At 42.9% G+C, this 19,581-nt stretch overlaps 1 protein-coding gene across 1 annotated transcript in view; it reads right to left on the bottom strand.

Annotated features, from left to right (window-relative positions):
- Positions 1-3,144: 3,144 nt before the first annotated feature.
- The window catches only part of hmcn2 (hemicentin 2), a 44,244-nt gene continuing 27,807 nt past the window's right edge, over positions 3,145-19,581 (bottom strand). Inside the window, exons 41-81 of the mRNA XM_063488695.1 lie at positions 19,335-19,416; positions 19,115-19,246; positions 18,875-19,018; positions 18,636-18,795; positions 18,127-18,251; positions 17,862-18,045; positions 17,672-17,769; positions 17,312-17,590; positions 17,038-17,228; positions 16,712-16,793; positions 15,878-16,014; positions 15,638-15,779; positions 13,786-13,930; positions 13,545-13,672; positions 13,267-13,423; positions 13,037-13,158; positions 12,783-12,947; positions 12,583-12,690; positions 12,359-12,493; positions 11,975-12,109; positions 11,586-11,855; positions 11,325-11,515; positions 11,012-11,225; positions 10,741-10,875; positions 10,451-10,641; positions 9,675-9,756; positions 9,226-9,396; positions 8,494-8,646; positions 8,158-8,295; positions 7,651-7,772; positions 7,274-7,514; positions 7,112-7,171; positions 6,886-7,005; positions 6,623-6,757; positions 6,310-6,429; positions 5,870-5,995; positions 4,983-5,111; positions 4,593-4,886; positions 4,378-4,497; positions 4,165-4,291; positions 3,145-4,038 (exon numbers count right to left, since the gene is read on the bottom strand). Coding sequence (XP_063344765.1) covers positions 3,660-4,038; positions 4,165-4,291; positions 4,378-4,497; positions 4,593-4,886; positions 4,983-5,111; positions 5,870-5,995; positions 6,310-6,429; positions 6,623-6,757; positions 6,886-7,005; positions 7,112-7,171; positions 7,274-7,514; positions 7,651-7,772; positions 8,158-8,295; positions 8,494-8,646; positions 9,226-9,396; positions 9,675-9,756; positions 10,451-10,641; positions 10,741-10,875; positions 11,012-11,225; positions 11,325-11,515; positions 11,586-11,855; positions 11,975-12,109; positions 12,359-12,493; positions 12,583-12,690; positions 12,783-12,947; positions 13,037-13,158; positions 13,267-13,423; positions 13,545-13,672; positions 13,786-13,930; positions 15,638-15,779; positions 15,878-16,014; positions 16,712-16,793; positions 17,038-17,228; positions 17,312-17,590; positions 17,672-17,769; positions 17,862-18,045; positions 18,127-18,251; positions 18,636-18,795; positions 18,875-19,018; positions 19,115-19,246; positions 19,335-19,416 — 6,369 coding nt within the window. The 3' untranslated portion in view covers positions 3,145-3,659. The remainder of the gene's footprint in view (positions 4,039-4,164; positions 4,292-4,377; positions 4,498-4,592; positions 4,887-4,982; positions 5,112-5,869; positions 5,996-6,309; positions 6,430-6,622; positions 6,758-6,885; positions 7,006-7,111; positions 7,172-7,273; positions 7,515-7,650; positions 7,773-8,157; positions 8,296-8,493; positions 8,647-9,225; positions 9,397-9,674; positions 9,757-10,450; positions 10,642-10,740; positions 10,876-11,011; positions 11,226-11,324; positions 11,516-11,585; positions 11,856-11,974; positions 12,110-12,358; positions 12,494-12,582; positions 12,691-12,782; positions 12,948-13,036; positions 13,159-13,266; positions 13,424-13,544; positions 13,673-13,785; positions 13,931-15,637; positions 15,780-15,877; positions 16,015-16,711; positions 16,794-17,037; positions 17,229-17,311; positions 17,591-17,671; positions 17,770-17,861; positions 18,046-18,126; positions 18,252-18,635; positions 18,796-18,874; positions 19,019-19,114; positions 19,247-19,334; positions 19,417-19,581) is intronic.

Below are 19,581 nucleotides of genomic sequence, written 5' to 3'. Positions count from 1 at the left end.
AGTATTGTGTAGCGCTCCCTCATCCCTGCAAAACAGTTCTTTTACCACCGGTGCACTGATGAGGACCCTCCTGTGTCCTGTGGTGTCTGGAGCCATTCCTCCTTTGTTTTATAGCAAAGTTTGAAAATGAGTTTATTTTTGTGGCACACATATAAGTAACATCCACAAGAAATCCAGAGAGACTGCCCCATAAGAAGACGATCAATACTCCTTATTTCTCACGTCAGTGGTTTTAATATCTGACATTCATCCTCCTATTAACTGCGTTTTTATTCCACTGACTTCTGAGAAAATCTCTTTATCAGCTAAATATTCCAGTGTGTTCACCAGATGCTAACTTTCTCAGTATACTGATGCTCAACAGGTAGTTTGAAATACATTTATCATTGTATTTTTTTGAATAAAACCAGCTGCCTGCATCTGGAAAAGAGAGCTTAAAGACTCAAAAGAAAAGCTCTGCAGGGAGCTTGAGAGTTGAATAATAATTCTTTGTGAGTTCATCATGAGCTAAACCCTTCATATTACACACTGTCATTTTTGTTTAAAATACGGACTACTTCAGCCCTTTTTTTTGGTCTTTTTAAATATTTTTCAGGATGTGAAAGTTTTCTGAGTGATTAATGAGCGGCTGATTTGTGCGTGAAGCAGAATCTAGGACAAAGTGAAATGTTTGACAAGAGTTTGACTCGAAGAATTCTTTTGTTTGCAGGTTTAATTTGTTAATTATGGTTATGCTCCGAGCTTCATTGCTTATACCTACTAATAGGCAGCAGTGTTGTGCTCATTAGCGAGTGGAGCACAGCAAGTCCCCATTTCTCCTGACATCCTGACTGTGTAAAGCAGTAGGGGAGATGGTACTGGTAGCCATCGCTCAGCCTTAAGCATTCATTCCCACTAATACTTTGTGTTTTATAGAAAAGGGGAAAACAGCCTTCAGTCTGCCTTACAGCGCTTTTTTTATTTCATTTTTTTTACATGGGTTACAGGGAATTAGTGATACTTAATGAAGGATAAGCTTCCAAGTTTGTGTGCAGTCCTGCTGTTTTTTTCTCTGAAAGAAATGGGAGAAGGAAATGTAATTTTTTCTCATTTTAAAGCTATTTTTAATTATTTGCTACTACTGCTCGTTCTATTTACACATATCTGTTAAAAATTCCAGTGGTAGCACTGATTTAGTTATTGCCCATGCTTCAGAAATATTAAAGACTCGGCACAGATGGTTTTAATTAGCCTGGCATGCACCATAGTCAAAAAGAATTAAGTTTAATGCGTGTTTGTTTAGAAACTCAAGCAGCATGGAACATAATGGGACAGTATTCACAGACCTGCATGTTTTTTATAAAGGAAACATTTTTACATAATAGTAATGTTAGTATTGCTACATGACAGATTTTGGCTTTAACAGAGTGCTCCAACATTATTTCAGCAGATCAATTCTCTTGTAAATGTTGCAACAAGTACTAAATCTTCACAAACGACATCAGCTTTGTACTCACTAGTTATTCCTAACATGCAGTCACGGCTAATGAGCACATCATAGAAAACAACCTGAGGCAACTGCACACACACACAACACTGAAGCATCAACAAACACGCTTCCCCCGGTACAGCTCAGGCCAGCTTTCCTTGACCTTCTCTATTACTCATTTCGGGGAAATGAACAGCAAAGAAACGGGCTCTGTATTCCAGATGAGCACATCATAGGTTTCAGGAGAAACGGTGTACGATGTGGGAGGGCTAATATAAACATCTCTCCTGTAAAGTTCGAGCTGCCCAGTGCGATTTGGGTTTTGTCAGTTATGACCAGCAGCTCAACATCTGAGATTAATGACGCTAAGAGAGCACCGTTACCCAGCAGCGAGGACTTTAGAGATGATCCGCGAGTGGATCTTTTTAAAAACGGGCTAAATCCTGCTCCATCTACAGAGCAGCTGAGGTATTACCTCAGGCAACGGCTATTTACTGGAGATTTCCTGTTTTCCAAAGTGAAGAATCTATGATTCATATGACTTCCTGGTTTTGATTACAGCGCTGAAAGATTCTTGATTTAAAGCATATTTTGTCCAAAGCAAATTTTATGTTGCAGATGGGGGACAAATTAAAAAAAAAAAAGCAGGAAGTTTCTTGGTGTTGGGCCATCACGTGGTGTTAGAACAGCTTTACTGTGTTGGCATTGACTCTCTACTGAAGGGATGGTTGAGATCTGGCCACTGTGAAGCTGATGATCTATCATGACCCATCATGGCCTGTAGATGGGGATATTATCATTCTGGAAGAGATCACTCTTATCAGTACAGAAGTATTGTTTTTGCAACAATATAATAATTGTGATTAATTTTGTATTGGTCGGACTCTAATTTGTTATCCCTGTGTATATCCTGTTAGATTTGACCCCTTCCTGATTGAAATATAAAACTGCTTTTTTAAATGTAAAAAATTCAGATTAAATGAAGGTCTGGACTGAGATCACCAAAAAGGAATAATGATATAGCAAGATTCAGCTCAAACACTCAAAGTTTAATGGCTGAATTCTTCTTGCCTCATTAAAGGGAGGATTTTCTCAGTATGGTCCCCAAAGTTAAAGTTTGTTTTATGAGTTCTAGGATAAGTTTTTCTTCCTCAACAGAAGATAATTAAAACTACGGTGGTACAGCAGTAAGATAGACAAAAACAAAATTGTGGTCCATTTTATTTCTGTGAATATCTGACATTCATTTACAGCAACAGGGACATACTGTACTTAAACTGCACTTTATGGTTTTCAGGTTATGTTCCTTTTCAGATTTGTACAACAGCGCACATATTTGACTACTGAACACCATCGATAACTTTCAATACAGTGCTCTGTACAGTGGCGTGAAAGCAGGAGAGGCATGCTAGTTTGTAGCGCCACGCTGGAGAAAATGTAAGTGCAGTCCAACTGTGCTTCATTATTTGTTAATAACTATATTACCTTTGTAAAATCAGCACCAATCACATCGCTTGTAATGGTATCCCCAAAATACATTCAGAATAGCACCTTTACAATTTACGTGACAACAAAACGTAAGAAAAGAGTACAAAAATATTAAGATAGATGAAAGACTGTTGTTAGCTAGTTACAATGTGCCATTACAATGCCAGTAGATCCTTAATAAGTCAAACTCTCTGTGACAGGAAGTTTTATTAACCAGTGATGTGTTCAAATTCCTTAAATAAATTAAAATAATAGGGGTAACATTGTACAGTTTCGTAGCTGTGATAGTAGCTTAGCAGCAGGCTTGTATTTCCAAGTACATGCTGCAAACATGTTTTTATATGAAAAGGAATTTCTCCCAGTAATAGAAATGCAACACTTTAAACTAACATACAAAATGTTTGATAGAAGAACATAAAAAAAAGTTCCTGATAGTTCCTGATACATTCTGAATTTTCAGATGTGAATTAGATAGATGCGCTCTCTGCATTTTTTAACCCCAAAGAGGGTGCAGGGTAATGAAATGAACTTCAGATGTCTTCCGAACAGGATGTTCTGCTCTGTGATCAAAAGATCCCACAGAAGCCAAGATTTGGAACAGGACTTTTCCTGCTATGATTCAGTCGCAAGTCAAGATACACAATAATTATCCACTTGCTAACATCCTGGGGGGGCAGAGTCATGTGGAAAGCAGCATGGACGATCAGTAGGGGTAGGGTGAAATGGAAATGTAGATGATAAAGATGCTCTGGTAGGTAATGCGGCCTTGCAGCGATATAGTGGTGGCCTGCACTTTGAGCCTCACTAGTCCGGGTCTGTCCAGAACCTGCAGGGTGTAGATGATCCCTCTGCCGGCCTCGTCTCTGATACCGAACACCTGGCCCAGCCCGCCTGCCTCCGGTTCTTGCTCAAGTATCGTAAAGGATGTGCGCTCCTGCAGGATGCCCGACTCTGAGAAAGCTGACAGTCGTACCACGTTGTGATTGGCTGGAATGCCGGAGGGAAGAGTGAGCAGCTTGTACTGCAGGAGCAGAGGAGAGCCTCCTGTGGCGCAATCCAGCGAGCAAGGCCTGTAACAGGTCCTTTAAAAGTCGTCCGGAAAAAAAAAAAAAATTATTAATTCATATAATGAACATAATTTTGCATTTGTGTGGTATCTACAACTTAATTAATAACCCTGTATAACATTTATTAATGTTGCAAATTACCCGGGTCTTCTTCCACTCTGGTAGGATGCAGGGCAGGGTGTATCCAGACACTGGTATCCTCCTCGGGTGTTAAAACACATCTGGTTGCGTCCACACTGGATGCCTTGTTCTACACACTCATCGATGTCTAAGAGAAAGAGAGGGGATAAGAATATAGCTGTAATAATTTGAGGGGAAGGTGGAAGTTTTAAAACAGTTTAAGGAGACATTTACCTTTACAGCTTCGGCCATTGGGTAGCAACTGGTATCCAGGGGGACACAGGCACTGGAAACTACCAATCGTATTTCGGCATTCATGTTGGCACGGTTTCCTGAGCAGGCACTCGTCCACATCTGTAAGTGGAAAACAACAGAACATCGTCTGGGCTTATATTGTAAGATTCCTTTGTTATTTTACATCTTTTAGAGTCTTTTTGATCTCAACTTACCAACACACTTGCCGTCTCTGTTGGTGTGCCCGACAGGACAGCTCTGCCTGGTGATGCGAGATACTCCATGGGAACGGGAGAGGATTGGCCTGCCGAGGGATGACACCAGCTGTGGGACGAGTCTCGCCCTGACTCTGGTTCCGTTTGTGAAGGTGTGCCCTCTCTCAAGCCCTGCGCAGGAGCGCCCATCGCCGAGTAGCACGGTCCCAGGGGGGCACAGACACCTGAAGCTGCCTGGCACATTGCGGCACTGATAGGCGCAGGGATTCGGCGTTTGCAGACACTCATCGATGTCTGGAAATGAAAAACAAAAGTTAAGTATTTATGTTATGTGCTTCCGTTTGGTGTGATGTTTAGGGGTTTTTTTTGTTAAACAAACGTAATAATCACCCAAACATGGAAGCCCAACTCCCTGGGATCGATAGCCTCTGGGACACACGCATCCATAACCTCCGACTGTGTTTCGACAGATCTGAGTGTAGCGACACATGTGACTTCCATCCTGGCATTCATCAATATCTGAAAAATGTCCAGATCAAAAAAGGATGATTTTCACACAGTCATATCCAGCTATACCTTAACGATAGATTAAGGTTAATGGTTATATTGACAAAACCGATAACTTTAGTTTGCTTTTCCTCACCTTGGCTAAATAAATGTTGATTTAAGCCTGGATTATGTGTCTTGTTCTTGTTGTATTTTTCCTGAAATTATCTTTTTCTCTTTATTAAGAAAACAAAAGACCCCTTTACACACGTCTGTGTTTAGTGATTGCTCCTACGCTGCAAACACTGCCTCTTTTACGTGAGTGCACTCGGCTAGATTGGGACGACCTGAGCTAATATGTGTGTTAATGCTGACTGCGATTGCTGACATGAAGCCAGTTAAAGAGAAGACATCCTGAGTACGTTAAAGCTGCCGTGTAGCAGTGTCTACCATAAACTCTGCTGCATCTTGTTACAGAAGTTTTCTTTTCGCAGCAGTGGATTTACAGTTCATAAAATCTTTTGCTCTCTATTTGGCCTCTTTTGACCAGTGATCAGTGGTTCTTTTGGCTTTCAAAAGGATTACAAGGGGTTTCATTTCCACTTATTAGGAAAACCATTTTAGCAAATTCACGATACAGTGTTGAAGGGTTGGAGGTAGAAGCCAAATCTGAGTCTTTCAAGGCATGAATGAGTTCATGCTGTCAGTAAATAAATTAAGCAGTGATTAATGAACAGGAACTGTTAAATGCAGCAGTGTCTAAATAAATAAAGTGGATAAAAGCAGCTTACCCACGCAGGCCCCATTCTCTGCTTTGGTCATTCCAGCTGGGCAGCTGTCAAAACACTGGTATCCTCCTTCTGTGTTACGGCACTGCTGGTGAGCCGGGCATACGTTCCTCGTGCATTCATTGATGTCTGCAAAAGTTAAACGGTCATATCATAGCTGTTAGTAAATATTCTGCAGGGCCCGCATTACTGTGGATGCTGTACCAATGGAAAATACATCCAAGGGGAATAAACAGGCTTTCCAACATTATAAGTATAAGAAGCAGCGTTACAACAAAGAAATAACTAAACACAAACTTCCTTACTTTTTGTGCCAAGTTTGTATATAAAAAAATGCAGTTGGGTGTAGTCTTATCTTTTGAAATCTTCTGTAGCATAACTTAATAAGAATTCAAACAAGTTAAGGTAGGCAGGTAGTTTTCGTTCTTTATATCTCAACTGACCAATGCAGTGACGTCCTGACAGCTGGTATCCAGGGTGGCAAACACAGCGGTAGGAACCCAGAGTATTGAGGCACTGGTGCTGGCACGGGGAGACAGCGGACTCTTGGCACTCATCTACATCTAAAAGACCAATTTGACACATACAGCAGGGCTTTATCGCTGCTTAACACTTAAGTGCTTGGCAAGAAATGAGATTTTTATTATTGTTGCAGGTGCAAATATAATAAAATATTACATGAACAGGAAAATAATGAGACGTTTATGCCTCCATATGAAATGCTGGACATTTTAACAGTGATTAACAGCTGCTTGCCTTCACAGCTGGTTCCTGTGATGCTGGCCTTAAATCCTGGTCCACACTTGGCCTGGCAGCGATACGTTCCCACTGTGTTGACACACTGCTGGTTGTAGTGGCACATGTGTGAGCCTTGGGAACACTCATCGATATCTGCATGAGGGAAACAGTTAGTGAGATCATTTTAGATTTACTTAAGTAGGACATTATCTCTGTGCACTGTGTTTTGTAATATTGGATATTGCAATGCTAAATCACCCAGCAGGTTTTCTTTGTCTTACCTTGGCATACATTGGTGTCTGCAGAAATGGTGAAGCCAGACGGACAGGTACAGGAAAAGCCTCCCATAATGTTGTTACACGAATGAGAGCAGGGAGACTGGAGCGCACACTCATCTTCATCTAATAAGAATGCATTTGATGATAATAATAAAATAGAACAGTCACAAATGTTCAAATAAATGGTGTTAAAAAATGATTGAGGTATTAAAAAATAAGCACAGCATACCAGCACAGTAGGAGGTGGTGTCCAGAGTGAAACCTTTAGGGCATGCGTCTTCATAACCATCTGTAAACACAGAGTACATGCAATGTTAGGCTTTCCAACAGATCCTGGATTTCATGTAAAATCGAGTTTAAATTGCTGGGATTTTTAAATATTTTTGCAGACCTGGTACGTGTAGGCTGGCAGTAACATGGAAGTCCAAAGTGAGCGTAAACATGTTGTAGGCACTATTCATCCCAGAAACCTTGAGCAGTTGGAGCACAGGCCCCTGGCGCTCTTCCTGGCCCTCGTAAATAATTGTGTGATTACAACGCAGCACCATGGGGCTTCCTCCTCTCTGGTGGGTTTGCGATGACCACGAGTACAGCTGCCCTTGGCCCGTCTGCACATATGACTCATCGAACTCCTACGGGGCAGGAGTGAAATCGGGTCACACAAACCGAAGAGGATCGGAGGTGTGAAACTAAAGCGTCATGTCTTTAAGTCAGGATTTGATCTGAAAGATCTTTAAATACACATTGCGATGAAAGCTGTGAACACACCTGAAGGCTCATGTGAGATGATGATAATGAAGGAGGAACAAATCCGTTAATTACTATGTCAATTAGCAAAACACCCTCCGAATCCAGACCTCTGGCAACATGAGTCAAACGTAGGATTTCCCCTGTTAGAAGAGATTAAAAAAACAAAAACCAAAACACTGTAAATCCACTTAAAACCACAAGGGAGCGTGCTGTAACTGCTTAGAAGCACAAGCCTTCACGTTCAATGTATGTGACTGCTAGTAAGTGCTGCCATCTACTGGCTGTTTTGCAAAAGAGCGCATAATGGACATGAAAAACTCAACATTTGCTGTTGTTTCTGTAAAATCACACCACAGTTTACAGGAAAATACACAAAAATAACAAGAGTTGAACAAAACTTAAGCCTAGTATTTTCATCTATTAAATATGCAGTGCATTATCTTAAATGAATGAATCAAAAGCTTTAAATATTAACTGGCATATGCACAGTAAACAAAGCAAAAATGTGTAGTAGGCAAAGCTCACCAGTCTCGAACTCCAGCTGAGACTCCTGTCTGAACTGGCCCTGAGTGAAAGCGTAGCCATTTTTGGCTGCTCCATTCTGCAGCACGGTGGTCCAGTAGATGGGTGCAAACACAGACACCAGCACCCGCAGCAAGGGACCTGCAACAAGACAGCATTAGCTCTGTGCCTCTGCTGCTCTGCTACACATCAACATGTGATTTGAACAAGATTGGGAATGCATCCCCAAGAATTCAACTCTTTCTAGTAAAATTCAGCGTGACCCCTGTTTAATGAAGTGGTAACTGTTAGGTATGAGGCTGAGGTCAACAGCAAACAATGGTACATGCCATCACTCACCCACAGTGGGAGGAATATTGTCAAGGCGTGCCTGCACAGTGCTGCTCCCCTCGTCATCGTTGTCTGTAATGTTGGCCTCCAGGTAGGACACACCAAACTCTCTGTCATTGACCATTCCTATCAGGCTGCCTCTAGTCCTGCGTGGAACCTCACCTGTCAGCACCAAAATATGTTTAAATAAGCTACATTAACTGAAATTCATTAATATCAGGTTGTCCTAAACGCTGCCTGAAAGTGTTTAAAGTTACTGACATGGACTGGAAAGAAAGAGCATACTTCTGTGTTAGACACCACTCCTCATTTAATTATTACTTATTATTAATCTCTGGCTTTCTTCCATATTGCGTCTCTTGTCCTGTCTTCCTCCCTCCACCCCCAACTGGTCACAAGAGATGACTGCCCCTCCTTGAGCCTGGTTGTGCTGGAGGTTTCTTCCTGTTAAAAGGGAGTTTTTCCTTCCCACTGTCACCAAGTGCTTGGTTTTCTCTGTATTATTTTTAGTTCTTATGGTACTGAGCTAACTTGAGATGACTGTTGTTGTGATTTGGCGTTATATATATAAAATTGCTTTGAAGGGTTGAATAATGAAATATTTTGTAGTTATTGGCAACAGCCAAGACTGCGAATACTGAGATAATATATTTTAATTTTCAAATTTCCTCATGCATTACACAGACATATTTTTTGGGAGGCATCAAAATGAATCGAAATGAATAACAAAGCCACTGGTACCTGGACACAAGCCGACCTGACATTTTCTAGAGTCGATACTGGGGCCGCTGCATGATCGGCCACCATTAGCTGGTTCTGGGTTGTTGCATAGTCTGATTCGCTCTTGGAAGCCTTGGCCACAGGTGCTACTGCATGGTCCCCACTCCTGCCAGCTAGAGTAGCCTCCATTGACTAAGAGAGGAAGAGAAGAAAATAATTTTCAACAGTGGGTCCTCAGGAAGTTCATTTGCACAAGTTATGTTGTGCAAACTTGCTGTTGTCCAAAGGAAAGGAGCACTTGCAACACATGAAAGCAACAGACATGAATAAGTGAACACGGGGGGAAACTAACATTTTAAAGTTGTTCTTAAAAGTGGATTGGAGGCAGTTTGGGAAGTACATTATGGTACAAACTTGTTTGAATTTTTTATTTCATAACCCGTTAAATAAATCATATAGACAGAACTCACTCTGGACCTTGAGTGTAATGGTCCTCTCAGCTGTTCCAGCCTCACTTTCAGCCACACACTGATACTCCCCTTCATCTGCAGCCTGTAGATCAACCAGGTAGAGGTTTAGCTGATTATTGAATTATCTAAGGAACAGTTATCCTTTAATAGGACTACAAACCTTCAAGACAAACATATCTCTAAATTGGGTACAGTTTTACAGTTTAGGGAAATTACCATACAAGCAAACAAAATCTGACATTTTCAATGGGGCAGTTGACTTTATTCCATTGAATTGTTTGTCATAATTAATATTACAGGGACAGAGAGAGGAAATTTCATAATAAGAGCACTCTGCTGGAAGGACAGTCATCTGTCTGTGAGAAAGTCTCAGCTGCAGGCTGTGCAATTACAGCAGCAGTTAGAGACCATAATAAGGTTAGAGGCTACGGAAAGAGGGGCAGAGTCTGGGAACATACAGCATTCTGTTTGTTTCTTCCCTCTGTGCCTAATGCTGTTAGCCTCTCCGGCTGAACTGAATCTGATTTAGATGGGAGCAGGACACTACAGGACAGTCACACGCTGTTCCTCTACCCAAGGGGATTGTAGATGAAGCTCAGATGGGATGAATAAAGCGCTGCTGTTCTACTCAGATTGCGTGATGGAGCCTTCTTGCGCAGACTACATCGGAAAATGTTTTATGCCAGATTGAGCTAGGCTTGACTGAACTTGTTTAGAAGCAGGATTACTGCTTAAAAGAACAGAAATAGGAGGAGAAAAGAAAATGTTATATTTACAGTGGTGCTGTAAATGACCAGAGATCCGTTGTGGAGGGTTTGCATTCGGAGGAAGCGAGGTAGCGGTTTTCCATTTCTGAGCCAGCGGAGGACAGGGCTGGGGTCTCCGTGGACGGGACAGTCAAGCACAGCAGAGCCACCCTGAATGACTGTCTGAGACATGTGGGCTTCACCCTTCAACACCGGAGGCTCTGGAAACACATAGCATGTGTATTTTCAGATAAAATGTGTCATAATGTAAATATCTATATAAAGTTCAGTGAGTGGGAATCCTCGAGGATAAATCTCACCTCTGATACGGACGAACGAGAGCGCTCTAATGGAACCCACGCTGTTTGCTGCTATGCACACGTAGGTCCCAGCATTACTCCGAGTCACATTCTCAATGCTGATGGAGCTTCTGCCTGCCTCATCTACAGTGGCACCTGCAACAGTTTTGCAGTTTTATTTTAAATTAGGCTTTTTTTTTTTTATCTGAATGCATTACACATAATTACAAATACAGTAATCTGTGTAGCAATTATGAGCTGTTTAACTGAAGAAAAAAAAGGAAAACACTACCTGCATAGGGACTGTTGTTGACAGTCCAGGAGATAGTAGGAGAAGGCGTTCCCTGAGCATGGCACGATAAGGCAAGAGTCTGCCCTTTGTTTAGCGTTGCATCGCCTGGCAGCTCCTTGAATGCAGGCCTCATATTGATGGTCAGCCGGATGTCTTGCCTTGCAGAGCCTGCTGCATTGGTGGCTACGCATGTAAACACACCAGTGTCTCCTGACTGTTGAAGGAAAGAAGCAGCAGCTGAGTGTTGCACATGGAACTACAGAGACATGCAGTTCATAATAAAGTGCAGAGAAAGCATGACATAGAGGCTAACCTCAGCCCTCTCAATGATCAGCTCTCCTGATCGTAGGACGGTGAATTTGCCAGGGAGGTTGGGCACCACGCTGCCGTCCTTCTCCCATGACACTTTAGGCTCTGGTGAACCCTGAGCAGCACAGGGCAGCAGAGCCTGAAATCCTTGGATAACTGACAGTTGCGTCTGTGTAGGAGCAATCACGGGTGGGACTGAAAAGAGACACCACTATTAACACAAACATGTTACGACACAGAGCAGCTTGTAAAGTGCTTCACTCACCTTGAATGAGCAGCCTCATATCATGGCTGGCTCTGCCGGCGGGGTTTTTAGCAGTACACGTGTAAAGACCCGCATCACTGCGCTGGGTAGAAATAATTGCCAGAGTTCCATTGGAAAAGACGCGCACATGAGCGCCATCAAGCACAGGCCTCCTCTCTTTGTGCCAGGTGACTTCAGGCAGAGGCTGCCCATCAGCTATGCACTCCAGGCTGACTGGCTGGCCTAGCACAGCCATGTACTCGACATGAGGCACGCTCAACACTGGTGGAACTGCAGAAACATAAGATGAGCAGATATTTATTTGCAAATTTCCTAAAATGTAATGTTTCATAAGATTATGAAACATTACATAATGTTATTCCCATGGTGAGATAAAAAATCTGCATTACCTTGAAGGACTAATTTTGTCCGGCCCACAGCTACACCAGCTTCATTCTTTGCCAGGCACTGATAGGTCCCCGCATCACCAAGCGTCACACGGGAAAACTTCAGAGCTCCGTTCGGGAGTACAGCCAGCCTGTGACCTAGACACACAGTCACATGAAATTTAATGGCCCACATGAGACAGGTCAAATTAAAGCCCACTGCATGATGACATTGCTGTCCTATCTGTAAAAAGTTAAAGCAAAAAAAAAGATTCTTGTTGGAGTATGACTTTGTTGCTGTTAAATGTGTTGGATTCTAATATATGAAAACTGTGCACAATTATAGCAATGTTTATCTGTCTGTCTCTTTATAAATAAGGATTTTGTTCATATTTTTTGTACCGTTACCTGTTGCTATGGGAACTCCCTCTCTTTGCCAGGTGATTGATGGTCTGGGGAAGCCCTGAACTTCACAGGGGAGAACAGTCCCGTGATTCAGCACTACTTGTACCTCTTCTGCCATTGGCCTGATCTCTGGCAGCTCTGTGTGTGGAAGACAGAACACAGTGTCATATGGTTTCATACATTTTAACATAAACATAATAAGATAACATATGTCCTTGGAGGCCTACCATGCACCGAGAGAGAGATGTGTTTGTGAGCCACTCCAGCTGGGTTTCTGGCTGAGCATGTATATTTGCCAGCATGACTGGGCAAAGCAGCAGTTATCTCCAACTCTCCTGCATTAAAGTGAGTGCAAAAAGAAGATGTGTTTACAGAGGACCGTGATGTATGAAAATGTAAGGAAACAGCAACTGGTGTGCTGCTTTACCAGTGGGAAGGACACGGTAGCTTCCTCCTCTGGAGCTCAGTTTGGCTCCACCCTTTGTCCAGGTGACAGTGGGCACTGGGCGTCCTTGTATGTGACAAGGCAACACGAGGGGAGACATTTTCACAGCTTTAACTGCCGTGACATCATCTTCAATAGATGGAGGGACTACGGGAGAGAACAGCAAATTTGTGGGCTGAATTATCTGAAACGGCATTCTACAGCCGGCTGATTTTCACAAAACTTTAAATCAATACCTTGCAGGATGACCTCGATGACTCTGCGCTCCTCTCCAACATCATTGACTGCAGTGCACTCAAAATAACCTTCATCCTCATTGGCTGGGGACAAAAGAACCAGAGACCCTGAGGACAGTAACCTGAACAGATAAGCAGAACTGCATCAGCTTTGAAGTTTTTATAGCTGTACGAGTTGTACTGCATACCAATTGTGTATTTGAAGCGTACAGGCATAGCTTTGTCTATACCTGTATGCACCAGGCTGCTGGCTGATATCCAGGGGAGTGCCATTCCTCTTCCAGGATACTTTAGGAGAAGGTATACCTGCAGCCTCACAGCTAAGCAGGGCTCTGATACCAGTGGTTACTGTCACGTTGAATGGACCCGGACTGATTGAGGGACCCACTAATAAGACAAGGAAGACCTTCAGCTAAGCTATTTCAACAATAAAAAATTGTGCTAAAAACTGAATCTGCCGGCATCCCCAAAATCTTCATAAGCTAAGTACTGCTTATACTGTCTTTACCAAACACACGAAGATCCACTCCTCGGTGATCTGAGCCAGCCTGGTTGGACACAGTGCAGTAGTAGCGACCTGCGTTATTCAGCTGAGCTGCATGTACGCGCAACGAGCCCTCAGATAATATGGTGTACCTTAAATGCACGAAAAATGAATGAATTGGGGATACACCGTGTCTGTGTTCGACAGATACAGTCGAGTGTGACATATACAATTACAGACACCTGCGAGAAATCTCAGGACGTACTTATTGTTATCTTGACGCACGGGGAAGCCGTCTTTCCTCCACATGACCACAGGTGAGGAGTCGCCTTCGACTTCACAGGGTAAAACTGCATCCTGGCCAATATGTACAGTCACCACTGAGCTGCTCTCCTTTATTACAGGTGGTACTGGAAGCAAAGAGACAGAATCTTGTTGTTTTTAGCATATAAAACTCTTTTTTTTTCTCCCCAGACATGAATGTTGAACGACACACCAAACACTTATTTCCCTTAAAACCACCCTGAACGCACAAACAGTGGTTTCCCCTGAAACTTGCTTGAGTAGGTGGCTCTTTTTAAGCCTCTCTTCAAATGATGACATGTTAATTGTTACTACATGTTACTTCTAATTCTTTACTCAGCCTCCTAAATAAACTTCTTGAACTTTGCTCCAGCTACCCACCTACAGTCAACCTTAAAAAAGTGGCAGCATTAAAAGTTGAAATACGACGGTGGAATTTCTCTTTCATCTCTATTAGTTCTCACACATATAAATATTTTTAGGAATCTGGATCATATGCAAGTACAAAGTTACTTCCCACCTTTCTAAATTAATACAACACAGAGATTTGATTGCTTTCTCACAAAGTGATTGCACATGTCGCCAAAACTTTGTGCAAACAGTTGCAGTCTGTTGCAGACAGGTTGCCAACAGTCTGACTGAGTCTTTGTTAATGAGCAAACCTCAAGGGGACTCAACTCAATGGACTGCCAGTTGGTTGTATTTTAGTTTTATTCCTGTAGAGCAGGAATGCTGCTGAGGTCAAAGATATCATCTTTATCCCAGAGTTATCCCAGTTGCTGTATTATCAGCTATAATAGTAAATATAACATTATAGTATAATAAAATAGTAGAATAATAGTAGACTAACTCCATCTTATAGAAACATTCATGGCAGGTTTCAGTAGCAGTGTTGGTATATTTGACAACCTCATTATCCAAGTGACTTGAGATAACTTTATCTTATTGGATAAAAAGTGTAACTTTGATAACATGATTAGCAGATGAAAAAGGGGATAAATCACAATATATGTGCAATATTCAACACTCAGCACATCACAATAGTATTGCATCGTGAAGAACTGTGATAATATCATACCGTGGGGTGTCTGGGGATTTCCACCTCGAACAATTAATTAGGCTTCTGTTCTATTGTACTGCAGAGCCTCAGCTACAACTAGCTACTCTTTGCATGTACCTATGACCTTCTTATGTAAGTTCATGAGTCGTGATAATGTATTAAAGTGACAGCTCTTTTAGCTCTTTTAAACATTTTTTTGTTTTTTCTAACAGGCATTTCAGAAACTAGTGGCTCCGTGGTGTAGTGGTTAACACATTTGCCTTACAAGTAGGTCCCCGGTTTGAGACCAGGAGGCGATAGAAACCAAGCCTCAGGGGCTCACGAGGTATCGTACTTGCATTTGTCTTATTCCAAGACTGGCTCAATAAGAGGGTTACACCACAAAGGTCATCCACTGTTTGGTTATGTTTGGGTTTTTTTAATCTGTGACAAATCAAAGCATCCAGATTTATTCACTGTGGCAACCCCTGATAAATATGGGAGCAGCTCATCGTGCCAGTCATTCATAGCTCACTAACACTTTTACTGCAAAACTTTTTTAGAAGCAGCTCCATTGTCTGCAGTATTTGGCATGGCCCCAAAGAATGGCCCACATGCTGGTACTTTGGTCTTTCACTCTCTCCTTGATAACTTGGACTGGTTACTAACTGCAGTAACTGGCAACTTGCTGAGTTAAATATTTGGTTGTCATGTGTTTATGTCTACGGTTCAAAAGTTCAACAGTTTAAAAACAAGATCTGACAAGTAGACTTACAGAGAATTTCCACAGTGAAGAAGAGACTGCTGCTTCCAGCTATGTTGGTAACCACACAGCTATACTGGCCGCTATCCTCAGACCTGACTTCCTGTATCTCCAGGTACTGACCCCCTGCCAGCTGCTGGATACGACCACCCGGCTGATATAACAGAAGGAAAGGAAAGATAGAATACGCAAGTCAAAGAGCAGATCAATACTTTTAATAGCTGATGAATTTTTTGAGTTCACATTCTGTACCTGCAGTTTGGTTTCATCCTTGTACCACTCTATGTGTGGAGGAGGGTCGCTGTCAGCCAGGCACTCCAGAGTGAGGTGACCGTTAACCGGCACTGTCAATGTCCTCACATCACCGGAGCCAAGGAGCGTCGGTGGTACTGGAACACAACCACTGACCATTAAGATTTATGTGATCCACAATAACAGCAAAAAAAGGAAAGTAAAAGAAAAAAAAGCGCTGTGAGCCTGAAGTGCTCCTTCAGGAAGAGCTTGGTAAAGTTATGAGGCCGTGTGGAACAGATGAAGTCAGAATGTAGATCGGGGACAGATATAAAAAGCATGTGTTTTCACTTAAAAAAAGACATTACTAAAAAAAGTGCTATAAAAATGTGTGCCACACAGTTTTGAATCATCTAGAAGATTATGTCTTAATTATAGGAATGGGGAAAAGAAACACCATGAATTTGGGAAAACACTGATCTAAGCAGTCTGGCAGGTCTTAACTGCATTGTGTATGATTATATTATTAGAAGCATCATTTTACTCGAATATTAACAAGTGGAATAAATGGTGAGTAGTGCACACTCATAAATTAAAGTCAGGCCATCAATAAAAACCCAAGAAAATGCACCCTGCGCTGCATGCATGTCATATTGCGTGCAAAACAGCGAGGACGATATACAAGTAGTGCAAGTCTGTTTTTCACTTGTGTAAAAATCCAGACTTTTATTCCTGATTGCACACAGAGCTTTATTCATGCAGTACCAGGTGCAAAGAGAGGAGGAGGTTAAGGGAAAAGGGGGGCATGACATATTTCTTCCATGCTGAATAATATCCAAGAACAGCTTGTGTCACCTTGGACCCGGACCCAGTGGTTTTTTCCATCCTCTCCGGCTAGGCTGCTGGCCAAGCAGGTGTACAGACCTGCATCCTCGACCTTTAAAGAGACAATATCAATCAGCTTGAGTGGTTCTTGCATGACGATGCTTTATTTAAAAATTCACACTCAACTAAAGTGACGACTAAGGTTTAAAAAGAGTGGGTATGTTTTTCTGTTTGTTTTTTAACAGGAGTGATTGCTTAGAAAAAGTCTTAGCGACATACATTGTCTTAAATAAAGTTTTACCCCTTAAATTGCCAATCTCAGGAGAACATGTGCTCGCACAGTCAGTAATTTATACCTGAACTTTGCTAATCCTGATAAAGTTTCCGTCCTGCTGAACGATATCAGATCTCTCCATGGGCCGACCATCCTTGAGCCAGCTGAGGGTAGGAGGTGGGACTCCCACGGCAGAGCACTCCAGCTCAAGTGGACTGTTAACTGCTATGGTCAGCTCTTCTGGTGAGTTGGAGCTGGCTATCTTTGGAGGCTCTGCATTAGAAAGCAAAATGTGTTAGCTTATTTTCTTTTTCTTTTATTACAGATATAAATAAATAAAAAGAGGGTGATCGTACCAAGCACGGTGAGGTTGAAGCTCTTGGTACTGCTTCCAGCCTGGTTACTAGCCACGCAGCTGTAAAAGCCCGCATCTGAGGGGGCCACGTCAGGAAGCTGCAGTCTTGTCTCCTGTCCATCCAGCAGCAGGTTGCGGTGAAGGGACAGCGGCTGTCCGTCTTTCATCCACGTTAGCGTCGGAGGGGGGACGCCACGTGCTTCACAGGATAAAGTCACCAAGGATCCCTGGATTACTGAAACTGGCTCCACCGGTTCAACGTGATTCACACCAGGGGGCACTGCAGACCATAAACACAGAGTGTGAAACCCCTCCGACCCAGCATGTTCTGTTTTCATGTTATCTGCTGTTGGGATTGTACCTTGGACTTGGACATCATAGCTGAGCTCTGCAAGACCAGCTTGACTGCGTGCCACACACGTGTAAACTCCAGAATCAGACAGCTGCACAGGAGAAATCCTTTTTTTTATGAAGAAAGAGAACATTTAGAATGACTTCATCCACCAACCTGTAATCTTTTTACAACACAGTCTGTAATCATCTTAACTGACCTCAGCAAAGAGTCACCGGAGAGGAGGCGAGCGCGGGGAGAGAGGAGCAGCGGATGCCCATTCTTCAGCCAGCTGATCTGAGGCAGGGGGTTTCCTGCTGCCTGACACTCCAGCGTCACGGCGCTGTCCTGCGTGACCTGCACCTCTCTGGGGATGGTGGTCTCACCAGAAATAGATGGCGGTACTGCCACAGATGAAACAGACTGTGAAGAAATCGCTCAGAAACTTAACGCAGATAAACAAAGCGAAGGGGTGAAAAACCAACCTAGCGCAAAGACGGTGTAGATTTTGCTCTCCTGGCCGGCCGAATTCACAGCCAGGCAGGTGTACGTCCCAGAATCCTCAGGACTCAGGCGCAGCAAAGTCAGTGTGCTGCCATCGGAGGTCATGCTGCCAGAAAACAAGCACGCTTTGTTTTTACATCCATTTTTCTCTATTATTTGTCCACATCTGAACCTCGGTGTAATTCTTTCATTATCACCCACATCCCACAGTTTTCTCACAGTCGCATGCAGATACATAAACACAGTCGCTTGCTGTCTGATGACCACATAAGCTGGCGAACAGCTGTGAAGCAGCTGCTTTTACAGTTTTTCATGATCTAACTGGGCAAGACACTATAAACCATTTGTTCATCGTGCACATCATTCTCTGTGTTTCTGATTAACGGTGACACTTTCCCAAACCCTTAATGAAGGCTGCTCATCAATTCAAATATTTACCATTGTTATGATTACTTCACACTTCACAGAGCGGGGCCTGAGAATGACTTACGCAATGTGACGGGCATCCGATCCCTCCAGAGTCACTCCATCTTTCAACCAGCTGAGGCGAGGTGTGGGGATTCCATTTGCTCTGCACTCCAGGGTCAGCTCCTCTCCTCTGGGTGCACTCACTTCAGATGGGAGGTCAGAGTCCAGGATGGTTGGGGAGACTGAGTGGAGCAGAGATTAATGTTAAACACCTCTTGAAATCATTTCTCTCATAACACACGCTTTAAGAAACCTCGTTACCCTGCACGGTGACTGTGTACTCTTTTCGTGTTTCTCCCTCGCTGTTCTTGGCCACACACGTGTATGTTCCGGCGTGAGACAGGCTGAGAGGCCCCAGCTCTAGCCTGGTGCCTCGAACAGACCACTGCCACTGCAGGCTGCTTTCTGGAAACCACACAGATCCACTTAATCTAGCTGTGGATTACACCCTTTGGCATGTCTGCATTTCTCCACATTTCCATGTCACTCCCTCCCACTTACCAATAGGGGTTCCATCTTTAAGCCAAGAGATGCTGGGAACGGGTACTCCTGTGGCCTCACATAGCAGAGCCACGTGGGAGCCCAGGCTATAATTTAGAGACTCTCGAAGAGGTCCATCCAGGACAGGTGGAACTGTCAATATATATTTATGACAATTTAGTCCATTAAAGACATTTGTCTTCAGCGATTTTGTTCCAAAATACTACAGAGTGATTTTTACCATGAACCGTCAGCCTAAAGGTCCTGTCTGCATGTCCAGCCACATTGGACACTTTGCAAGTGTACGTGCCACTATCTCCCATCTAGTAACCACAAAGGAAAAAATTGTGAGTTGTGTTTTCTTTACAAGTTATAATCCAAAGGGATTCATGATTTATTTTTTTTTTTTTTTTGGAACACCGGCTTCAAATGCATTCAGATGGGTGATCTCAGCTCCAGCCTGTTAGAATTAGTCAGAATTATCTCAG

The sequence above is a fragment of the Pelmatolapia mariae genome, linkage group LG12 (assembly GCF_036321145.2).
Source record: "Pelmatolapia mariae isolate MD_Pm_ZW linkage group LG12, Pm_UMD_F_2, whole genome shotgun sequence".
NCBI lineage: Eukaryota > Metazoa > Chordata > Actinopteri > Cichliformes > Cichlidae > Pelmatolapia > Pelmatolapia mariae.
The sequence above is the reverse complement of the archived record's forward strand: the minus strand, read 5'-3'. Positions and strand labels throughout refer to the sequence as shown.